The 15,974-nt window shown below is 35.1% G+C and overlaps 1 protein-coding gene across 3 annotated transcripts in view; it reads left to right on the top strand.

Annotated features, from left to right (window-relative positions):
• The window catches only part of THOC1 (THO complex subunit 1), a 40,994-nt gene that overhangs the window by 13,795 nt on the left and 11,225 nt on the right, over positions 1 to 15,974 (top strand). For 2 of the 3 annotated variants that reach the window (XM_082418709.1, XM_082418710.1), the window contains 4 exons: positions 1,629 to 1,711; positions 4,606 to 4,679; positions 6,560 to 6,668; positions 7,844 to 7,975. In XM_082418709.1, the coding sequence (XP_082274835.1) occupies positions 1,629 to 1,711; positions 4,606 to 4,679; positions 6,560 to 6,668; positions 7,844 to 7,975 (398 nt within the window). The remainder of the gene's footprint in view (positions 1 to 1,628; positions 1,712 to 4,605; positions 4,680 to 6,559; positions 6,669 to 7,843; positions 7,976 to 15,974) is intronic. The other variant, XM_082418711.1, reaches the window with a different exon arrangement.

Genomic DNA, 15,974 nt, shown 5'->3' with positions numbered 1-15,974 from the left:
TCACTGCTTTGTTTTTTAAGGATCCAATCTGGGATCCTGTATTATTTAGTTGTGATGTCACTTTAATCTCCCCAATCTCCCCAGTCAGTGACAGTTCCTCAGTCTTTGCTATTTTTTCATGACCTTGACAGTTTTGAAGAGCACTGGTCAGATAATTCGTAGAATGCCCTTCAATTCATGTTTGTGTGATGTTTTTCATAATTAGATTGAGGATATGGATTTGGGGAAGAAGACCACAGAGGTGATGGGCCCTTCTCAGTGCATCGTTTCAACATGGTATTGACGTGTCTTTTTACTGGGGGTGTTATCTTTCATCACTTATTTAAGATATTATCCTTGATCACCATATTTCTCTACTACAGAGTTACTATTTTCCCCTTTGTAATTAATAAATATTTGGAGGGAGATACTTTGAGGCTATGCAGATACTTTTTCTCCTTAAACCTTTGCCGGCTGAGTTTAGTACTGTTCATCAGTGGATCTTGCCTGCAGTGATTATTATTAGGTTGTCCTGGTGGTGATTTTCTATTTCTTTCATTCCTTCTACGTTTATGAATTGGGATTCTTCTCTGAAGACGAGTTGTCTTGGGAATTCCCGGGCGGTCCAGTGGTTAAGACTCCACGTTTCCAATGCAGGGGGCCTGGGTTTGATCCCTGGTCGGGGAACTAAGATCCTACAAGCCTCACAGTGCAGCCAAAAAAAAAAAAAAAAGAAAAAAAAAGAAGAGTTGTTTCTTCTCCTTTGTTTACTTGTAATTCAGTCATCTATTTCAGTATGAACTCATGGATATTTATTTTATATGGGTTATAATCTCATAATATCATTATTTACTTTGTTGCTCAAATTTTTATGGTTTTCCCCATTGGGAGCTCTTTCATGTAGGCGAGGATAGTCCAGGCACATCTTGTATTTTCCCTGCCCAACCCCTGGAATCAGCCACTTCTCCAAAGAGCCTGATTTGTTTTACTTAAAAATGGTATTTAGAAGACAAGATCTGGGACCTAGATAATGCTAATTGTTACTAGAATATCACTGCTTCTAAGCCCTCTCAGTGGACAGAGCTCGGAAAGATACATATGTATACTAACGTGTGTATGTATGCATCTGTATTCCTGTATCTGTCTACATTTTTTTTAATGACCAACAACAAAAACAATGCTGTCATAGTGACTGATAACTTGTGAGTCTAATCTAGCACCAATAGATCTGCTTATTTATAACTTCTTTCCCTGACAGCGAGAAACCTGGCTCTCACTAACTATATTTCCTATAAATATTGTTATACATTCACACTTTTTGAATAATACAATTTCTATTTGTGCTTCAACAAAATTATAAATTACTACATATTGCATTCTGTAAAATTGTTCTAGAATATTCATAAATAACAAGGATCAATATATCTGTTACAGTGTATACAGAATTCGGCATACTCTAAAGGCACCTTAAAGAAATGAATTTTAGAAAGAATTTGAAAATCAAGTGTGATGTTATTCTGACTTGATCTTTTGCTTAATTATGGATTTATCATTTTATGTATTTTGGTTATATGACAACAAAGTTATATTCTTAAACAAGTTTAGGTGTTTGATGGATTTGCTTTGAAAATTTTTTTTTTTTTCAATAGGTCTTAACTTGCAGAGTCAGTTTAATCTGGAAAATGTCACTGTTTTCAATACCAATGAGCAGGAAAGCACATTGGGTCAAAAGGTGAGGCTGATATGAAATCTAACATAACATATTTTAAGTTTGTTATTGAGATAACTCAGATGAATGGGTCTTCTAAATCAAAAATTTTAAAAACCTTTATTTTCAATTTATAGAAATAATATGTATTCTGTGTAGAAAAAAAATGCAAACAAAGTAGAAATATTTAAAATAAAAAGTACAGCTACCCCATAATCCAAGGCCCCAAAGATAACCACTCTTAACATTCTTGTTTTGTCCTTACAGGACTTTTTGTGTGTATGTAGTTTTATTCCAAAATTGAGGTCATACAATACATACTGTACTGAAATTCACTTTCTTCTTTTAACAGTATGAAATGGTTGCATTTCTGCATCAGTACATTTAGATTTGTCTCTGTGTTTTAATGTCTCATGATAAGTCTTTGGATATATCACAGTCTCCTGTCACTGAGCATTTAGATAATCTCTAATAGGGAAAACTTGTTAACAACATTATAGTAAACAGTATTTTGTATATCATTGCTAAATTATGCAGGTGTCTCCTTAGGATAAATTTCGATAAGTGAAATTTCTGTGTCAAAATAAATGCATATATCAAATTTTGATAACTGTTGCCCGGGTACTTCTCAAAAAAGTTGTACCCATTTATACCACCCCCAGTGGCACATAGAGAATGCCTTCCCATTTCCCCACAGCCTCACGCCAACATGGGGAATAACCAGTTTTTAAAAATTTTTGCTCAATTGATACATACTTGAAAGGTAAGTCATCTTTGTTTTAACTTACATTTCTTTGGTTATTAATGAAGTCGAGGAACTTACTGTATGTTTATTGGAATTTATTTTTCTTCTGTGCTGATTAGAAACAATGAGGAAGAGAACTGCCTATTCATGACATTTGCCCATTTTACTGCTGAAACGTCTTTTTCTATTGATATGTAGAAACTCATTGTATAGAATATTATTAATTCATTCCTACTGTGTGTTGATACATTTTTTTCCTCAGTTTATGGTTTTTCTTGTAACTTTATAGTTTTCTGTATGGAGCTATTAAATTTGGATATAGTAATATTAACATTTGTTAGTCTTTTGTTTTAGTGTTTCTAGCCTTGTGTCATACTGAAGGCTTCCACTCCACAGGAGAATATAATTCTTTGTTTTCTTCTGGTGCTTTTATGATTTTATTTTTTCCTTTAAATCTTTTACCCAGCAGGAAGGTTGGAGTTTGGAGTAAGTTGAGTTATAATTTAATTTTTTCTAAATTGTGAGCCAGTTATCTCAGAACCATTTGTTAAATAATCCATCATTTGCCCACTGATTTTTTTGAAAGTACATCAGCAAGATCAACTTTATTTTTAAAGATTATTTATTTATTTATCTATCTATCTATTTATTTATTTATTGGTGCGTTGGGTCTTCGTTGCTGTGCACGGGCTTTCTCTAGATGCGGCGAGCCGGGGCCACTCTTCGTTGCGGTGCGGTGGCTTCTCTTGTTGCAGAGCATGGGCTCTAGGCGCTCAGGCTCAGTAGTTGTGGCGCACGGGCTTAAGTTTCTCCGCAGCATGTGGGATCTTCCCAGGCCAAGGCTCGAACCCGTGTCCCCCTGCATTGGCAGGCGAATTCTTAATCACTGAGCCACCAGGGACGCCCCCTAAAGATTATTTTTGATGTGTCCGGAAAACAGTCCAGAGCTGGCAAATTTTGGGACATTCAGCACCTGCTCTTCATTTAGGAGCAAGTTATAAAGTTTAAAAAATTATTAATTAGATGTAACTAATATTTCACTGTAAATTAATCAGAGTACTTTACTTAATTTATCCCTTAAATTGTAATCATTGTCAATTTGGAAATGATATTGACTTTAAGATTTTTCAAAATCTGCCTTTCCCGTTTATGTATCTTTTAGGTATTTCTTGGACTATTCTATGTAAACTTGTTATTTTAAAGTGGGGGGGTGGGATGAATTGGAAGATTGGGATTGACATATATACACTATTGATACTATGTATAAAATAGATAACTAATGAGAACCTACTGTATAGCACAGCGAAGTCTACTCAATGCTCTGTGAAAACCTAAAAGGGGAGGAAATCCAAAAACGAGGGGATATATGTATACGTATAGCTGATTCATTTTGCTTTACAGTAGAAACTAACACAGCATCGTAAAGCAACTATACTCCAATAAAAATTAATCATTAAAAAATTTTTTTTCAATATGGAGCTGTACACCCAGCATATCCTAAAGTGTTCCCAGATAATAAGTGTTATGTGTACAGGTAGGGGAAGATTTTCAAGGTCAAATTAAAGTTGGGGACAAAAACTACTTAAATCACTTTGAGTTATTTACTGTAGTTCTTGGAATCCTTAGTGTACTAATGATCTTCTCACTTTTCCAACACGTCGTTGTATACTGTGTTTCCAAATCATATTTTGCCATAGATTCTCTATTCCCAGAGAGAATGTACTGACTGTGTTTGGAAAAGTACTGGTTTAAAACTTTGCACTATGTTTTTTGTTGTTGTTGTTGTTTTTAATGAATAGGTATTTATATTCTTTTATTATTATTATTATTTATATAAATATTTAATATTTATTTGTTTATTTAATATTTATTTATTTATTTTGGCTGCAACTGTTCTTAGTTGCGGCACGCGGGATCTTAGTTGTAGCATGCAGACTCTTAGTTGTGGCATGCATGTGGGATCTAGTTTCCTGACCAGGGATCGAACCCAGGCCTTCTGCATTAGGAGCGCAGAGTCTTACCCACTGGACCACCAGGGAGGTCCCTGCACCATGTCTTCATGACTATCTTATATTATTGTCATACTGCTCTTGAGTTCTCGGATCCCTGTCATATAGGATTCTCCTCTGCCTGACAACTGCTTCATGACAGGATGTACATTTTTTTAATTTAGCACATGGAGGACAGAGAAGAAGGAATGGATGTGGAGGAAGGTGAAATGGGGGATGATGAAGCTCCAACAACTTGGTGAGTGTTTAGAAGTTCAGATTTCTTGATTTACAAAGATAATACCTTAGACTTATCAGGTACTAAGGTGAGAATGTAGACAGGGAGGAAGGAGATCATGCTTATAGATTTCTTTTGTTTGTAACTTTAATGTATATCACTTAAAATTACAACTCCAAAATCACTAATGGGCTGTATCAGTTGGTTTCTAAATTGTGTGCAGGCAGTCCGTTTTTTAGGTGTAACCTACCTTATATATATTCATAATGTTTGAAAAGCCAACCACAGGCGACCTACGCACTCCTTCCCTTCTCCCTTCCGTTTCATTTTGAGACCATGGTGCTGTGTGGATCACTAAACCTACTTCCTGTTTCCCATATAAAATTACAGTCTTACTTGGAATATTTGGGCATGAAGCTTAGCACAGATGCTAACTGTAATCCATAGGTTCAACTTGTTAAGGTTTATTTGGAAAGAATGGAGTAAGATAGTGTACAGTAGTGTTTACAGACAAAATTAATTTTACAGAGGTGATGTTGAAAATTTTTGTGGACATTTGAGGGTATGAAACAGTTGATACCTCAAGCATTTTTGACATATGGTTACTACTTAAAAGACTTTATTGGCTGTTTTTAGTAGTATAGAGGATTTTGCTAATATAAACTCTGAAATGTCTGTTTTAAAATTAAAAATTGAAGCATTTTGTAGTGTAATGATTGCTTGTAAAATTAAAAATTAAAATATGTCTTGACCCGTATGCTAACACATATATATAGAATCTAAAAAAAAATGGTTCTGATGAACCTAGGGGCAAGACAGGAATAAAGACACAGACATAGAGAATGGACTTGAGGACATGGGGAGGGGGAAGGGTAAGCTGGGACGAAGTGAGAGAGTAACACTGACATATACACTACCAAATGTAAAATAGATAGCTAGTGGGAAGCAGCTGCATGGCACAGGGAGATCAGCTTGGTGCTTTGCGACTACCTAGAGGGGTGGGATAAGGAGGGTGGGAGGGAGACACAAGAGGAAGGGGATATGGGGATATACGTATGCATATAGCTGATTCACTTTGTTATACAGCAGAAACTAACACAACACTGTAAAGCAATTATACTCCAATAAAGATGTTTAAAAAAAAATATGTATTGACACTGAAGATTTGTAACATAGCCGAATTAGAAATTGAATTAGTAACGCCATTTTTGTAATACTAAGTTCATATGTACCTAATGTGTTTGTTTCATACTAGGTCTTAGTGTGTTGGTTAGGATATAATGCCTAGGGCTTTTACCATTAGAGTCAAATTAACATTAGCTTAAACAACATAGAAATTGATTTCTTTCTCATGTAAAAGTCTGAAGACAGGTGTTCAGGGCTGATGCAGTAGCACTCTTCAGGGAGATTGTCTAGGGACCCATGTTCCTTCTAACTTCTTGTTCCACCATGCCTTGGTATTTGCTCTTTTTCATATAGTCCAGGATGGTTCTTCATCATATCTGCATTCTAGCCAGCAAAAAGGGAAAAGGGAAAATGGTAAAACATGGCCCATATAAGACATATGACTTCCGCTCCCCACTGACTGGCCAGAATTTAATCACATGGCCACACCTAGTGCTGGAGAGGTTGGGAAAGAGAGCCTTAAATTCTGAATGTATCCAGCCAAAATTCAGGGGTTCCACCACTGAAGATAAAGAGGGAATAGGGGTCTATGAACCCCCTGAAATTATTTATAGACGTTTATATAAATATTTATGAATTTGTGTACTTTTCTGGGGAAAGAGGCCATGGCATTCATTAGCTTTTTCAGAGGATTTGTGACCCAAGAAAAGTTAAAGCATTTAGATATTTCTAAAAGAACTTAAATGATTTATTTAATGTAACATTTATTTTATCAGCTCCATTCCAATTGATTACAACCTGTACCGAAAATTTTGGTCACTTCAGGATTACTTTAGGAACCCTGTACAATGCTATGAGAAAATTTCATGGAAAACTTTTCTCAAGGTGAGTTGCCAATTACAGACTACCAAAAGCCCAATATTTTATAGCTAATGGCAGAGTCAGAACTTGACTCTTGTCCAGCATACTTTTCACTATATAGTTCTACCTCTTATGTTTTTATACCTATTTCATAATATAGAAGCTAAATTGTAAATTAATATATAGACAATTGATTCTGAGAGTAGTTTATAAATGACTTGAGGATTTAAAATTTAGTAATTACAGCCTTGGTTTTTTTTGTTTTTACATAGTATTGTCAACATGAATTGATGAACTTTTGCAGAATACATCCTGCCTTTGCACAAAATTATTTCAGCTATCCTCTAAGAATAGGACTCTGCATACTATGGCTTTGGACCACATCCAGCCTACTGCCTACTTTTGCAGACAAAGTTAATTTTGTCACACAGCGACACCAATCATTTACGTGTTATTTGTGGTTGTTTTTGTGCTATAATGGCTGACTTGAGTAATTGTGATTGAGACCATTTGAGCCATATAGTCTAAAATATTTACTATCTGACTGTTTACAGGAAAAGTTTACTAACCTCTTTCTTATAAGAATTCTCTATTTCTTTTTCTTGGCTCCTTAAAGGTCAGTTTGTCCTTTTTGTTGTAATCAAAATCTAAAGTTAATAGGTAGCTCTTAAAAGTAGCATGGTGTGTTTTCTGTGTTACTTTTTAAAGTTTTTATTTTATATGCAGTATCTTTTTTTCCCCCATAACTATCCAAATTCAGATTAAGTGGTAAGTGAGAAATCATCTGGAATTGTTCCTCAACTGGATAGGCTTTGACATCATTTTTTTATTTGGTCACAGTGTTTAGCACAAGAAATGCTTGAGAGTTTCACTGCTGATTAAACAGCTACTTTTACTGGTAAATTTCTGTATACTTGCAAAGCATTCCTTTCTCTGTTTGCCCCTTACACAAACTGCATAAGAAATCACATTTTTCCAGAAGTAGAGAGTTTATTCCTACTTTTACAATAACCATGATATCTCACAAAAAATAGTTTTACCCTCATTTTGCTGTCATAATTTTTCTTGTTTAGTGTGCCTTAAGGATGCATATACGGTTAACTGGGAATAAATTGTACATTATTTTGATAAAGAAAAGCACTAAACAAATGATTGGGCAACAGTGCCAAATAAAACTAATTGATATTTTTACTTTGCAGTATTCTGAAGAAGTTCTAGCTGTTTTTAAGAGTTATAAATTAGATGATACTCAGGCCTCAAGGAAAAAGATGGAAGAATTGAAAACAGGAGGAGAGCATGTATATTTTGCAAAGTTTTTAACAAGTGAAAAGGTATAAATCTTTCTTTTTCACTAAGCATAGTAAGAAATGTTTTTATTTTTGTTTTCTCTATTTAGCTGATATCCTTTTAAGTTAAATACAGTAGAAAAGTTTCTTACTTTATTTTTGGTTAAAATTGATAAATGTTAGTTTGAGAGTCCTATTTCTTCTTGTAGAAGTAAGACTAATTTAATTTCAAAGGTGAAAAGTTGTTCTGCATTGTCTGTTTTGTAGATTTACTTTGGATTAAATACATTTTAGTTACTTTCAAGTACATATATTCTGAACCTCAAGTTAGGATTTCATTTGCATTTATGAAAATATTTTGTAATTAGTTTGCCATTTAGGTACAAATAAGGGGTTTTAAAATTCCCTGTTAATCTTATTTACACAGTTTAATAAGTAATAAGTAAATTTTGTTCAAATACAATGCTAAGGCATTATGTAAGTTTCTAGTCAAGATGGCACATTGAGTTTGTGTTTCGATTCACTCCCTTTGCTCCAAACACATAGCAATGACAGGTAAAATATAAAAAGAGAAAACCAAAAAGACAAAGCTGGGCTTCCAGAGACAAGATAAATATCTTCATAGACCAGAACTGCCAAGTAATAAGTGAAAATGAAGCCTTGGGCCTGCTGACTGTATATTCCAAGCAGGTGGTGGCAACCAGGAGCTTGGCTACAGGTGAGACCAGATCCATGTGGGACCAGGAGCCAGAGCCATATTCACTGCTTGAAGCCAGAGACTGGGGTAGAACTTAACCCACTTTTGAAAAGAAGCTAAGGTAGATATTACCAGTCTTCTGCCAAAGGCTGCGGTTTCATAGGAAGTTGTGGGTCTAGGGATAACAAAGGCACAACTTTGTGTCCTCTGCTTGCTCTATGACCAGATATGAGATATCCCCAGTATACTCATGAAACAGCTGTTCCAAAAAGTCATCATGAGACTGTTTTCCAGACTTGGGCCCATGGACCTGGTAAAAGAACGTGCAAAACTACTAGATAGGAAAAGGTATACACAGAGATAAAGAAGAAGAAATAAGCAACAATCCCAAAACAAAAGCCTTCCATTCAAAACTCTCTGATAAATTAAAATTCTGAAATCCAGTGCTAAGAAAGATCACCAACAAAATCAACTATTGGGATATATGTTTGTTTATTTTAGATACATAGCCTGACCAAGACTTTAAAATATATATGTTTTGGATAATCAAAGAGATAATTGATAGTACAGCATCCATGGAGAGTAAGAAATTGTGAAACTGAAACATTTCAGTTGAAATGAAATAGTAGTTTAATATGACAACTAATTGGGATTCTTGTAAATGAAAAAATATGATCATTGAAACCAAAGCACAGCACATAGAATTAAACTATAGTTTGGACATAGATGACAAGAGTACTAATGATGAGAAGTTCTCCCAGAACACAGCACCGAGACAGATTTTTTTGTTAACCTGAAAGCAGTTAAGAGCCATGGAAGATAGACTGAGAAATTCTAGCATATATCTAAGTAGGATTGCCAAAGAACAAAATGGAGAGAATATTGGAGAAACTAAAGGACTGAAGGAAGTCCCAAGTTCTCAGATTAAAAGTGTGCTACAACTACCAAGCAGGATAAAGAAAGATGAATCCATACTTCAGTACATTATGCTGTAACTGCAGGTATAGAGAGAAAACCTTAAAAGCCACCAAAGAGGGGAGGAAAAAAACACAAATATACTGGAAAGGAACAGATTTCTAACAGTTATCAATAATAGATACCGGAAAACAGGGGAGAAATATTTCTGAGAAAAAACTATCAGTCCAGAATTTCATGCCCAGCTAAATGCACTCAAGACTGTAGATGAAATAAAGACATTTTCATTCTAAGACCAGGAAAGCATACCACTCTAAGACCATCATTGTGAAAAACTACTAAAGGATGATCTTCAGGCAGAAGGAAAGTGAATCCATAAGAAAGGAGTGGAATACAGAAAGCAATTGTGAGCACAGAAATTGAAAAATATTTCAGTTTACTATTGACTAAAAACAAAAAAGTCATAATAACTGATTTTTTAAAAAATTTTAATGTAGTATGTAAACTAGATAACAATAAGAATCAGGGAGGGGAAAACAGATGTTTAGTGAGTAATTTAAGCATATGCTACAGTCCTTGTAATCCTCAGGAGGAGAAAAGGAATGCTGAATAACTTTAGACATTATTATATTAAAAGGGAAACCACCAAAGGAAAAACCGCCTGTAGCTCTCAAATGGCAAGGGGTTACAAAGGGGACAAGAAGGAACATAGACTACTTTATAAATCCAACAGATGGCAGGAAGGGAGGAAAACAAGAGAGAAGGGTAGGTAAGTCCAAATATATCAGTAATGACTGTATAAACTGATTTAATTTACCTAATAAGAGAGGTTAGCACATTGGATTTTTTTAAAATCCAGGTATATTTATTCATTTAAATGAACAGACATATAAAACTCTTTGGTTGAATAAAGAATTCAAAATTTTATTTTACCGTATGTAGAAAGGGAAGAAAATTCCAAAGCCTCCTCTAACTTAACAAAGAAGCTTCCCAAAGATGTATACCTTTCAGAAAGCTTGAGATGTCAATTTAAGTAATATTATCAGGGCAAAACAGTTAACAAATACAACAACCAGTAAGAGTTGTATGCTTTTAGCAGTTAAAGGTCACATTTCTCAGGACACGACAACTATTTCAAAACTCTGGATATCTTAAAAGACTTTTTTTTTTTTTGGACAGTTGACATTTCCAAGGACATTTTAGAAAGCAGCAGGATTATACATTTTCAGAGACATCTCCACATTGGAATGTAAAATCAGTGCTTTTGTATCGATCTCCATTCACCACTTTATCAGAACTGGTTCCTGAATAGTGTCTCCCTTACTGACTCTTTGTGAGCTTTGTTTCACCAGCAGTGCAGACAGCATGAGCTTTCAGGGTTAAGCACTGGAATTCCATTAGGTAACGTTTTGATAGAGGGAAAAGCAGGTTTTAGAAGCTTAAAACTTTACAATATGGGAAAGAAAAAAAGGCACAGAGAATTGCAACAAAGAATGTAAGGCATGTGATGTTTTGCATCTTCACTTCCATTTGTTGCCTCTTAAGCAGTTACTTTATCTTAAATTTCAACCTATAAAAGAACCCTTCCTGTGCAATCTTCATATTTTTCCTATGTATTTCCAGTGTTTGTTACTCAGCATCCAAGTGAAAATATTTGTAATGCACCACCTACAGCACCATTTGATAAGTTTTACTGCTTCACTAAAAGAAGCCTTCTAGCATTTCTATAACACCTTACATGATGTTTTACATCCCAGGATTTCTGAAAAGGCCATCCCACCTAAGTATGTGCCAATCTAATGTTACTTCTCAACTTTCTTCTGGTTGTAGATTTGGTAAATGACAAACACTCTTTATTTTTCAGGGATATATTTCTTGCCAGTGAGAGCTAGCTTACGTGCAATCAAAAGCCATTTAATTATTTGGAGTATAATTCTATAGCCCATCGTTTCAGTGGTGAGCAGGTTTAGGAGAGTGGTCTTGTCATTACAAGGTTAGGTCTTTCATCACTCAAAGAGAGCATATAGCCTCATTTGATGGCCGTGTTATTACCCAGAACCCTTGTGTTTTGCTTACATGAATGTGGTCAAACTTTTTCTTAGGAGAGTTTTCCTTATATCATCCTTAGAAAGGATGATATAACCTTTCTTGTTAGAGACAGGCCGATCATATAGCAGCTTCAGGTAGGCACAGATTTTACAGATAAAATAGATATGTTTCTAACTTATCATACCTTCTTTCTTAAAGGTGGAAGTTTCCACTAGAAACTCATGCCTAGGGTATGATTGTAAACACTAATTTCCAACAATATAGTTCCCTTGTTAACGTAGCAAAATAATCCCTGGATTATTATTTTTAGTGGAGAACTGCCAGTTCCTTAAGTTTAGTCCAGAGTCATACTCAGAAATTTTAAGGGAGAATTTCACCTCTAACTGTCCAGTTTATCATACTGTGTGAAGGGCACTGTATTATTATAGGAATTTCTCCCTCAGTACTGTGTAGCATGTAAAAGTAGAACCAACATTTTAAAACAAAATTCCAAGTATCATGAGTGTTAACATGATGGTTAAAGGAATGTATTTTTGTATCTTTGAGTTCTTACAGAAAAAATTCCAGCCAGTAACTAGGTATGAGCTTCAGGGTTACCCAGTTCTTCAGAATACCGACTCCTCTTCCCTTTACAGTTGAGACTCAGTGACCTAATGAAAAAGATCCGGGGGAATACTCCAGAGCTATCAGTTAGCAGAGTGGTTGCCCCACAGTCACACACACTAGTGTGGTCATTAGGCCATTCTTGTTCATGGAGGTAAGAGAAATAACAATTCTTCCCAGACTCTGCATTGTATGAAGAGCTCTCAAATAAGAACTTTTAGTCACTTAAAAAAAAAAAGTTCCTGGCAGAAAGAAGCTATCAGTACAGCCTTAAATTTTTCATACTTTCTCTATCCATTTGAGAGATAGCCAAGGCTGAGTCTTTATGTAGTGAAGGCAAAGACAGGTCTCATCTTTTATGAGACACACTACAACCTAGTTAGGAAATGACCTCAGAAGTAAGACCCTCCTATAGACAGACAGGCAGGCTAACCACTTTCCTATAATTTCCTTTAGTTACATCAGTTGTTTCATATGGGACTCCCTTTAAACAGGTCTGGGAGGTTTTTGGACAACTCTGGAACACCGCTTGAGCTTTCCTTGTCTGCAGCCAGAGAAAGAGCCAGCCCTCCAAATAGTTCCAGGAGTGTACCATGAGGTTCCTGGAGTTTGTCAGAAATTTAAGTAGAAACTAGATCATTGATCCCTGTGCCCCCAGAGAAAAAAAAGTTATAGCAAAAAGCTGTTAAATGGGTGGTGCTGACATTTTCTTATAGGTCCAAGATGGAAGGTCTTACACTTTAAAAATCATATAAGCACTCAGCAGTTCTCAATAAGAACGGAGCAATGTTTTCCACTGATGAACCTTGATGTAAATCAATTGTTAGACTTTACGTCTTGACACCATCCATCTGAGTTAACTGGTTGGGCTTCTCACAACTGTGATTAGAATATTTGACACACTTGATTCAGGCTTTGAAGTAATCTAACACAACATTATCTAGCACATCAGTGTTGGCCCTTGGGTGGCCACTGGGGAAGTATCAGAAATTTAGTTGGCCTACCATTAATATTTCATAAGGAGAGAAACCAAATCTTCTGTTTACTATAGATCTCATTGTCATATGAGCTGTAGGCAATGTGTCTAACCACTATAGTTGAAATATATACAAACTCTTGGGTTAGTTTATTTTTTAGAATTCTCTTTTGATGTTTGACTTTCTCTGCTGAATTCCAGTTCTATGGCATGAAGGCATTGATGAATCGTTAGGGTTTTACAAACTGCAGTTTGTTTGAAGACTTTTGCTGACACTCATGTCAGTTTTAACATATGGGTGTACTTCCACTCACCTGAAAAGGTAAACACAATTACTAAAGTTTTACATGCATAAAATCAACCTGAAACGGTCCGCAAGGTGGGAGGCATGAGCTGCCCTCTTTATTGTGACACTCCTGTACTCTGTGGGCCTGACACAGGGCAGCTCCATAAATACCACTGAACATACTGGAGAGTTTAGAGCATACTCATCGTTCTTTATTATTTTTAGAATCCCTTCTGTGTGTGAGTCAATCCATAGTTATGCAAGCAAGATAAGAGTAAATTCTTTGGTGCTGCCAAGCAGCCATTTAGGAAAGACGAAAGATAGGGTTAAAAAAAATACCCTGCCAGTGTAGACTGGATTTGGAGCCTAGCTCTGAAGAAGGACAAAGTATTTTATGCCACGTGTGTAGGTCACAAAGTGAGAGGTAAAAATTACCACTTTAAATGCATTAATGAAAAATTTAAGAGTGACAAATTGAGAATTCAGGATGCTAAAAAAGATACAGAATAAACCTCAAGAGAGAAGTAAGTAATAATAATAGCACAAATTAATGAAATAGAACAAAGAAACTATAGAACATATCAGGAAAACCAAAGGCTTTGAAAAGAAAAATTTTATAAAAAGGATTTTTGTAGAAGTTCTTGTAGAACAGGCCTGACTAAGGAAAAAAGTGAAAACGTACCAATAAAATAGGAGTAATTGGAAATACAGAGACAGTAAAATGTGTAAGAGACGATATTTCTAACTGCTGATTTTTAAATCTAATGAAATAGTAATTCTGTAGAAAAACTTAATTACCAAAATGGATTCACAAAGAAATTAAAAGCCTGAATAAACATATAACTATTAAAGGAATAGTAATCAAAGTGACACCTTTCAAATGACATCAGGCCCAGATTTTTTTAGGTACATATTATTGGCACTTCAAGGAATAGAGGAAAAGCAACCCAGGTCCTTATATGAGATTAATGTAACTTTTAAATAAAATCCCAATAAGGACAGACCAAGAAAAAAAGTATATATATCAATTTCACTTATGAATAGAGATGAAAAATATATTGTAAAAACTCACAAATCAATTTTTTAAATTGATAGCTATTTTTAAAAAATAGAGACTAGGGGCTTCCTTGGTGGCGCAGTGGTTAAGAATCCGCCTGTCAGTGCAGGGGACACGGGTTTGAGCCCTGGTCTGGGAAGATCCCACATGCTGTGGAGCAACAAAGCCCGTGCGCCACAACTGCTGAGCCTGCGCTCTAGAGCCTGCGAGCCACAACTGCTGAGCCCGTGTGCCACAACTGTAGCCCGCATGCCTAGAGCCTGTGCTCCGCGACAGACAGAAGCCACCAAAATGAGAAGCCCATACACAGCAATGAAGACCCAATGCAGCCAAAAAATAAATAAATAAATTTAATAAAATAAATTAAATAAAAAATAGAGACTAAATAATATTTATAATAATATTTATTATTTAAGTCTCTAAATAATAGACTTAATATTTATTAATATTTTAATAATCCCAGGATTGTATGATTCAATACCAGAAAGATTAATATGAAATTAACAGATTAATGGTTTTTAAATAAAAACTATGATCATCTCAGATGCCAAGAAAATTATTTCAATACAGTCTCATACTCATTACAAAACCAAATCAGAAGTAGAAGGGAATTTTCTGTAACTTGATTAAGGGGATTGACAAAAACCCTATAGCAAGCATCATATGTAATGATCAAACTTTCAAAAGTATTCTCAGTAATTTCAAGAGCAAGACATGGATATCTACCAACCATATTTCTGTTCAACGCTGTAGTGGAGGACCTACATTTCAATAAGAGAAAACAGAAATGAGAGTTATACGTATCGGAGAGAAAAGACTGAACTGTCTGTAATTGAAGGCAATATAATTGTCTACAGAGAAAATCCAAGAGAACCAACAAACTTTGAATTAAGGAGCCTTCAGCAAAGTTACAAAAGAAACATCAATAGTGTTCCTATAAGTAACTGGTTACAAAATGTTATTTACAACAGCAATGAAAACTAATACTTATGAGTAATCTTCATGGAGAAAATTATAAAAATAAAGAGATACGACTACATTTATAGAAAGGAAGACCCAGTGCAACTTCTCCCCAAATGTGTCCATAAATTCAGTGTATTTTAAATCAAATCCAAACAGGCTTTTTGAGGGAACTTGAATAGTTGATCTTAAAGTTTTTATGGAAAAGCAAAAAGCCAGGAGTAACTAAGCCAAGAGTAACTTCTTCCTCCTAAGAAGGAACAGTTGCCCTATCAGATATAGATATTAAGACCTATAAAGCTCTAATAATTAAAACAGTAAGTATTAGTACAGGTATAAAGAAGAAAAAAGAACTAGGACTAGACAGTGAAAAGACAAGCCACAAAGTAGGAGAAAGATATTCACCATCTCCAGAACTGAGGAAGATTAGTATTTTGAATATACCGTTGACAAAAAGACAACCAAATGGAAAACTGGAAAGATGGTATGAACAGGTAATTT

This window comes from Balaenoptera physalus (assembly GCF_965194825.1).
Source record: "Balaenoptera physalus genome assembly, chromosome: 12".
NCBI classification, from domain to species: Eukaryota; Metazoa; Chordata; class Mammalia; order Artiodactyla; family Balaenopteridae; genus Balaenoptera; species Balaenoptera physalus.
The sequence above is the reverse complement of the archived record's forward strand: the minus strand, read 5'-3'. Positions and strand labels throughout refer to the sequence as shown.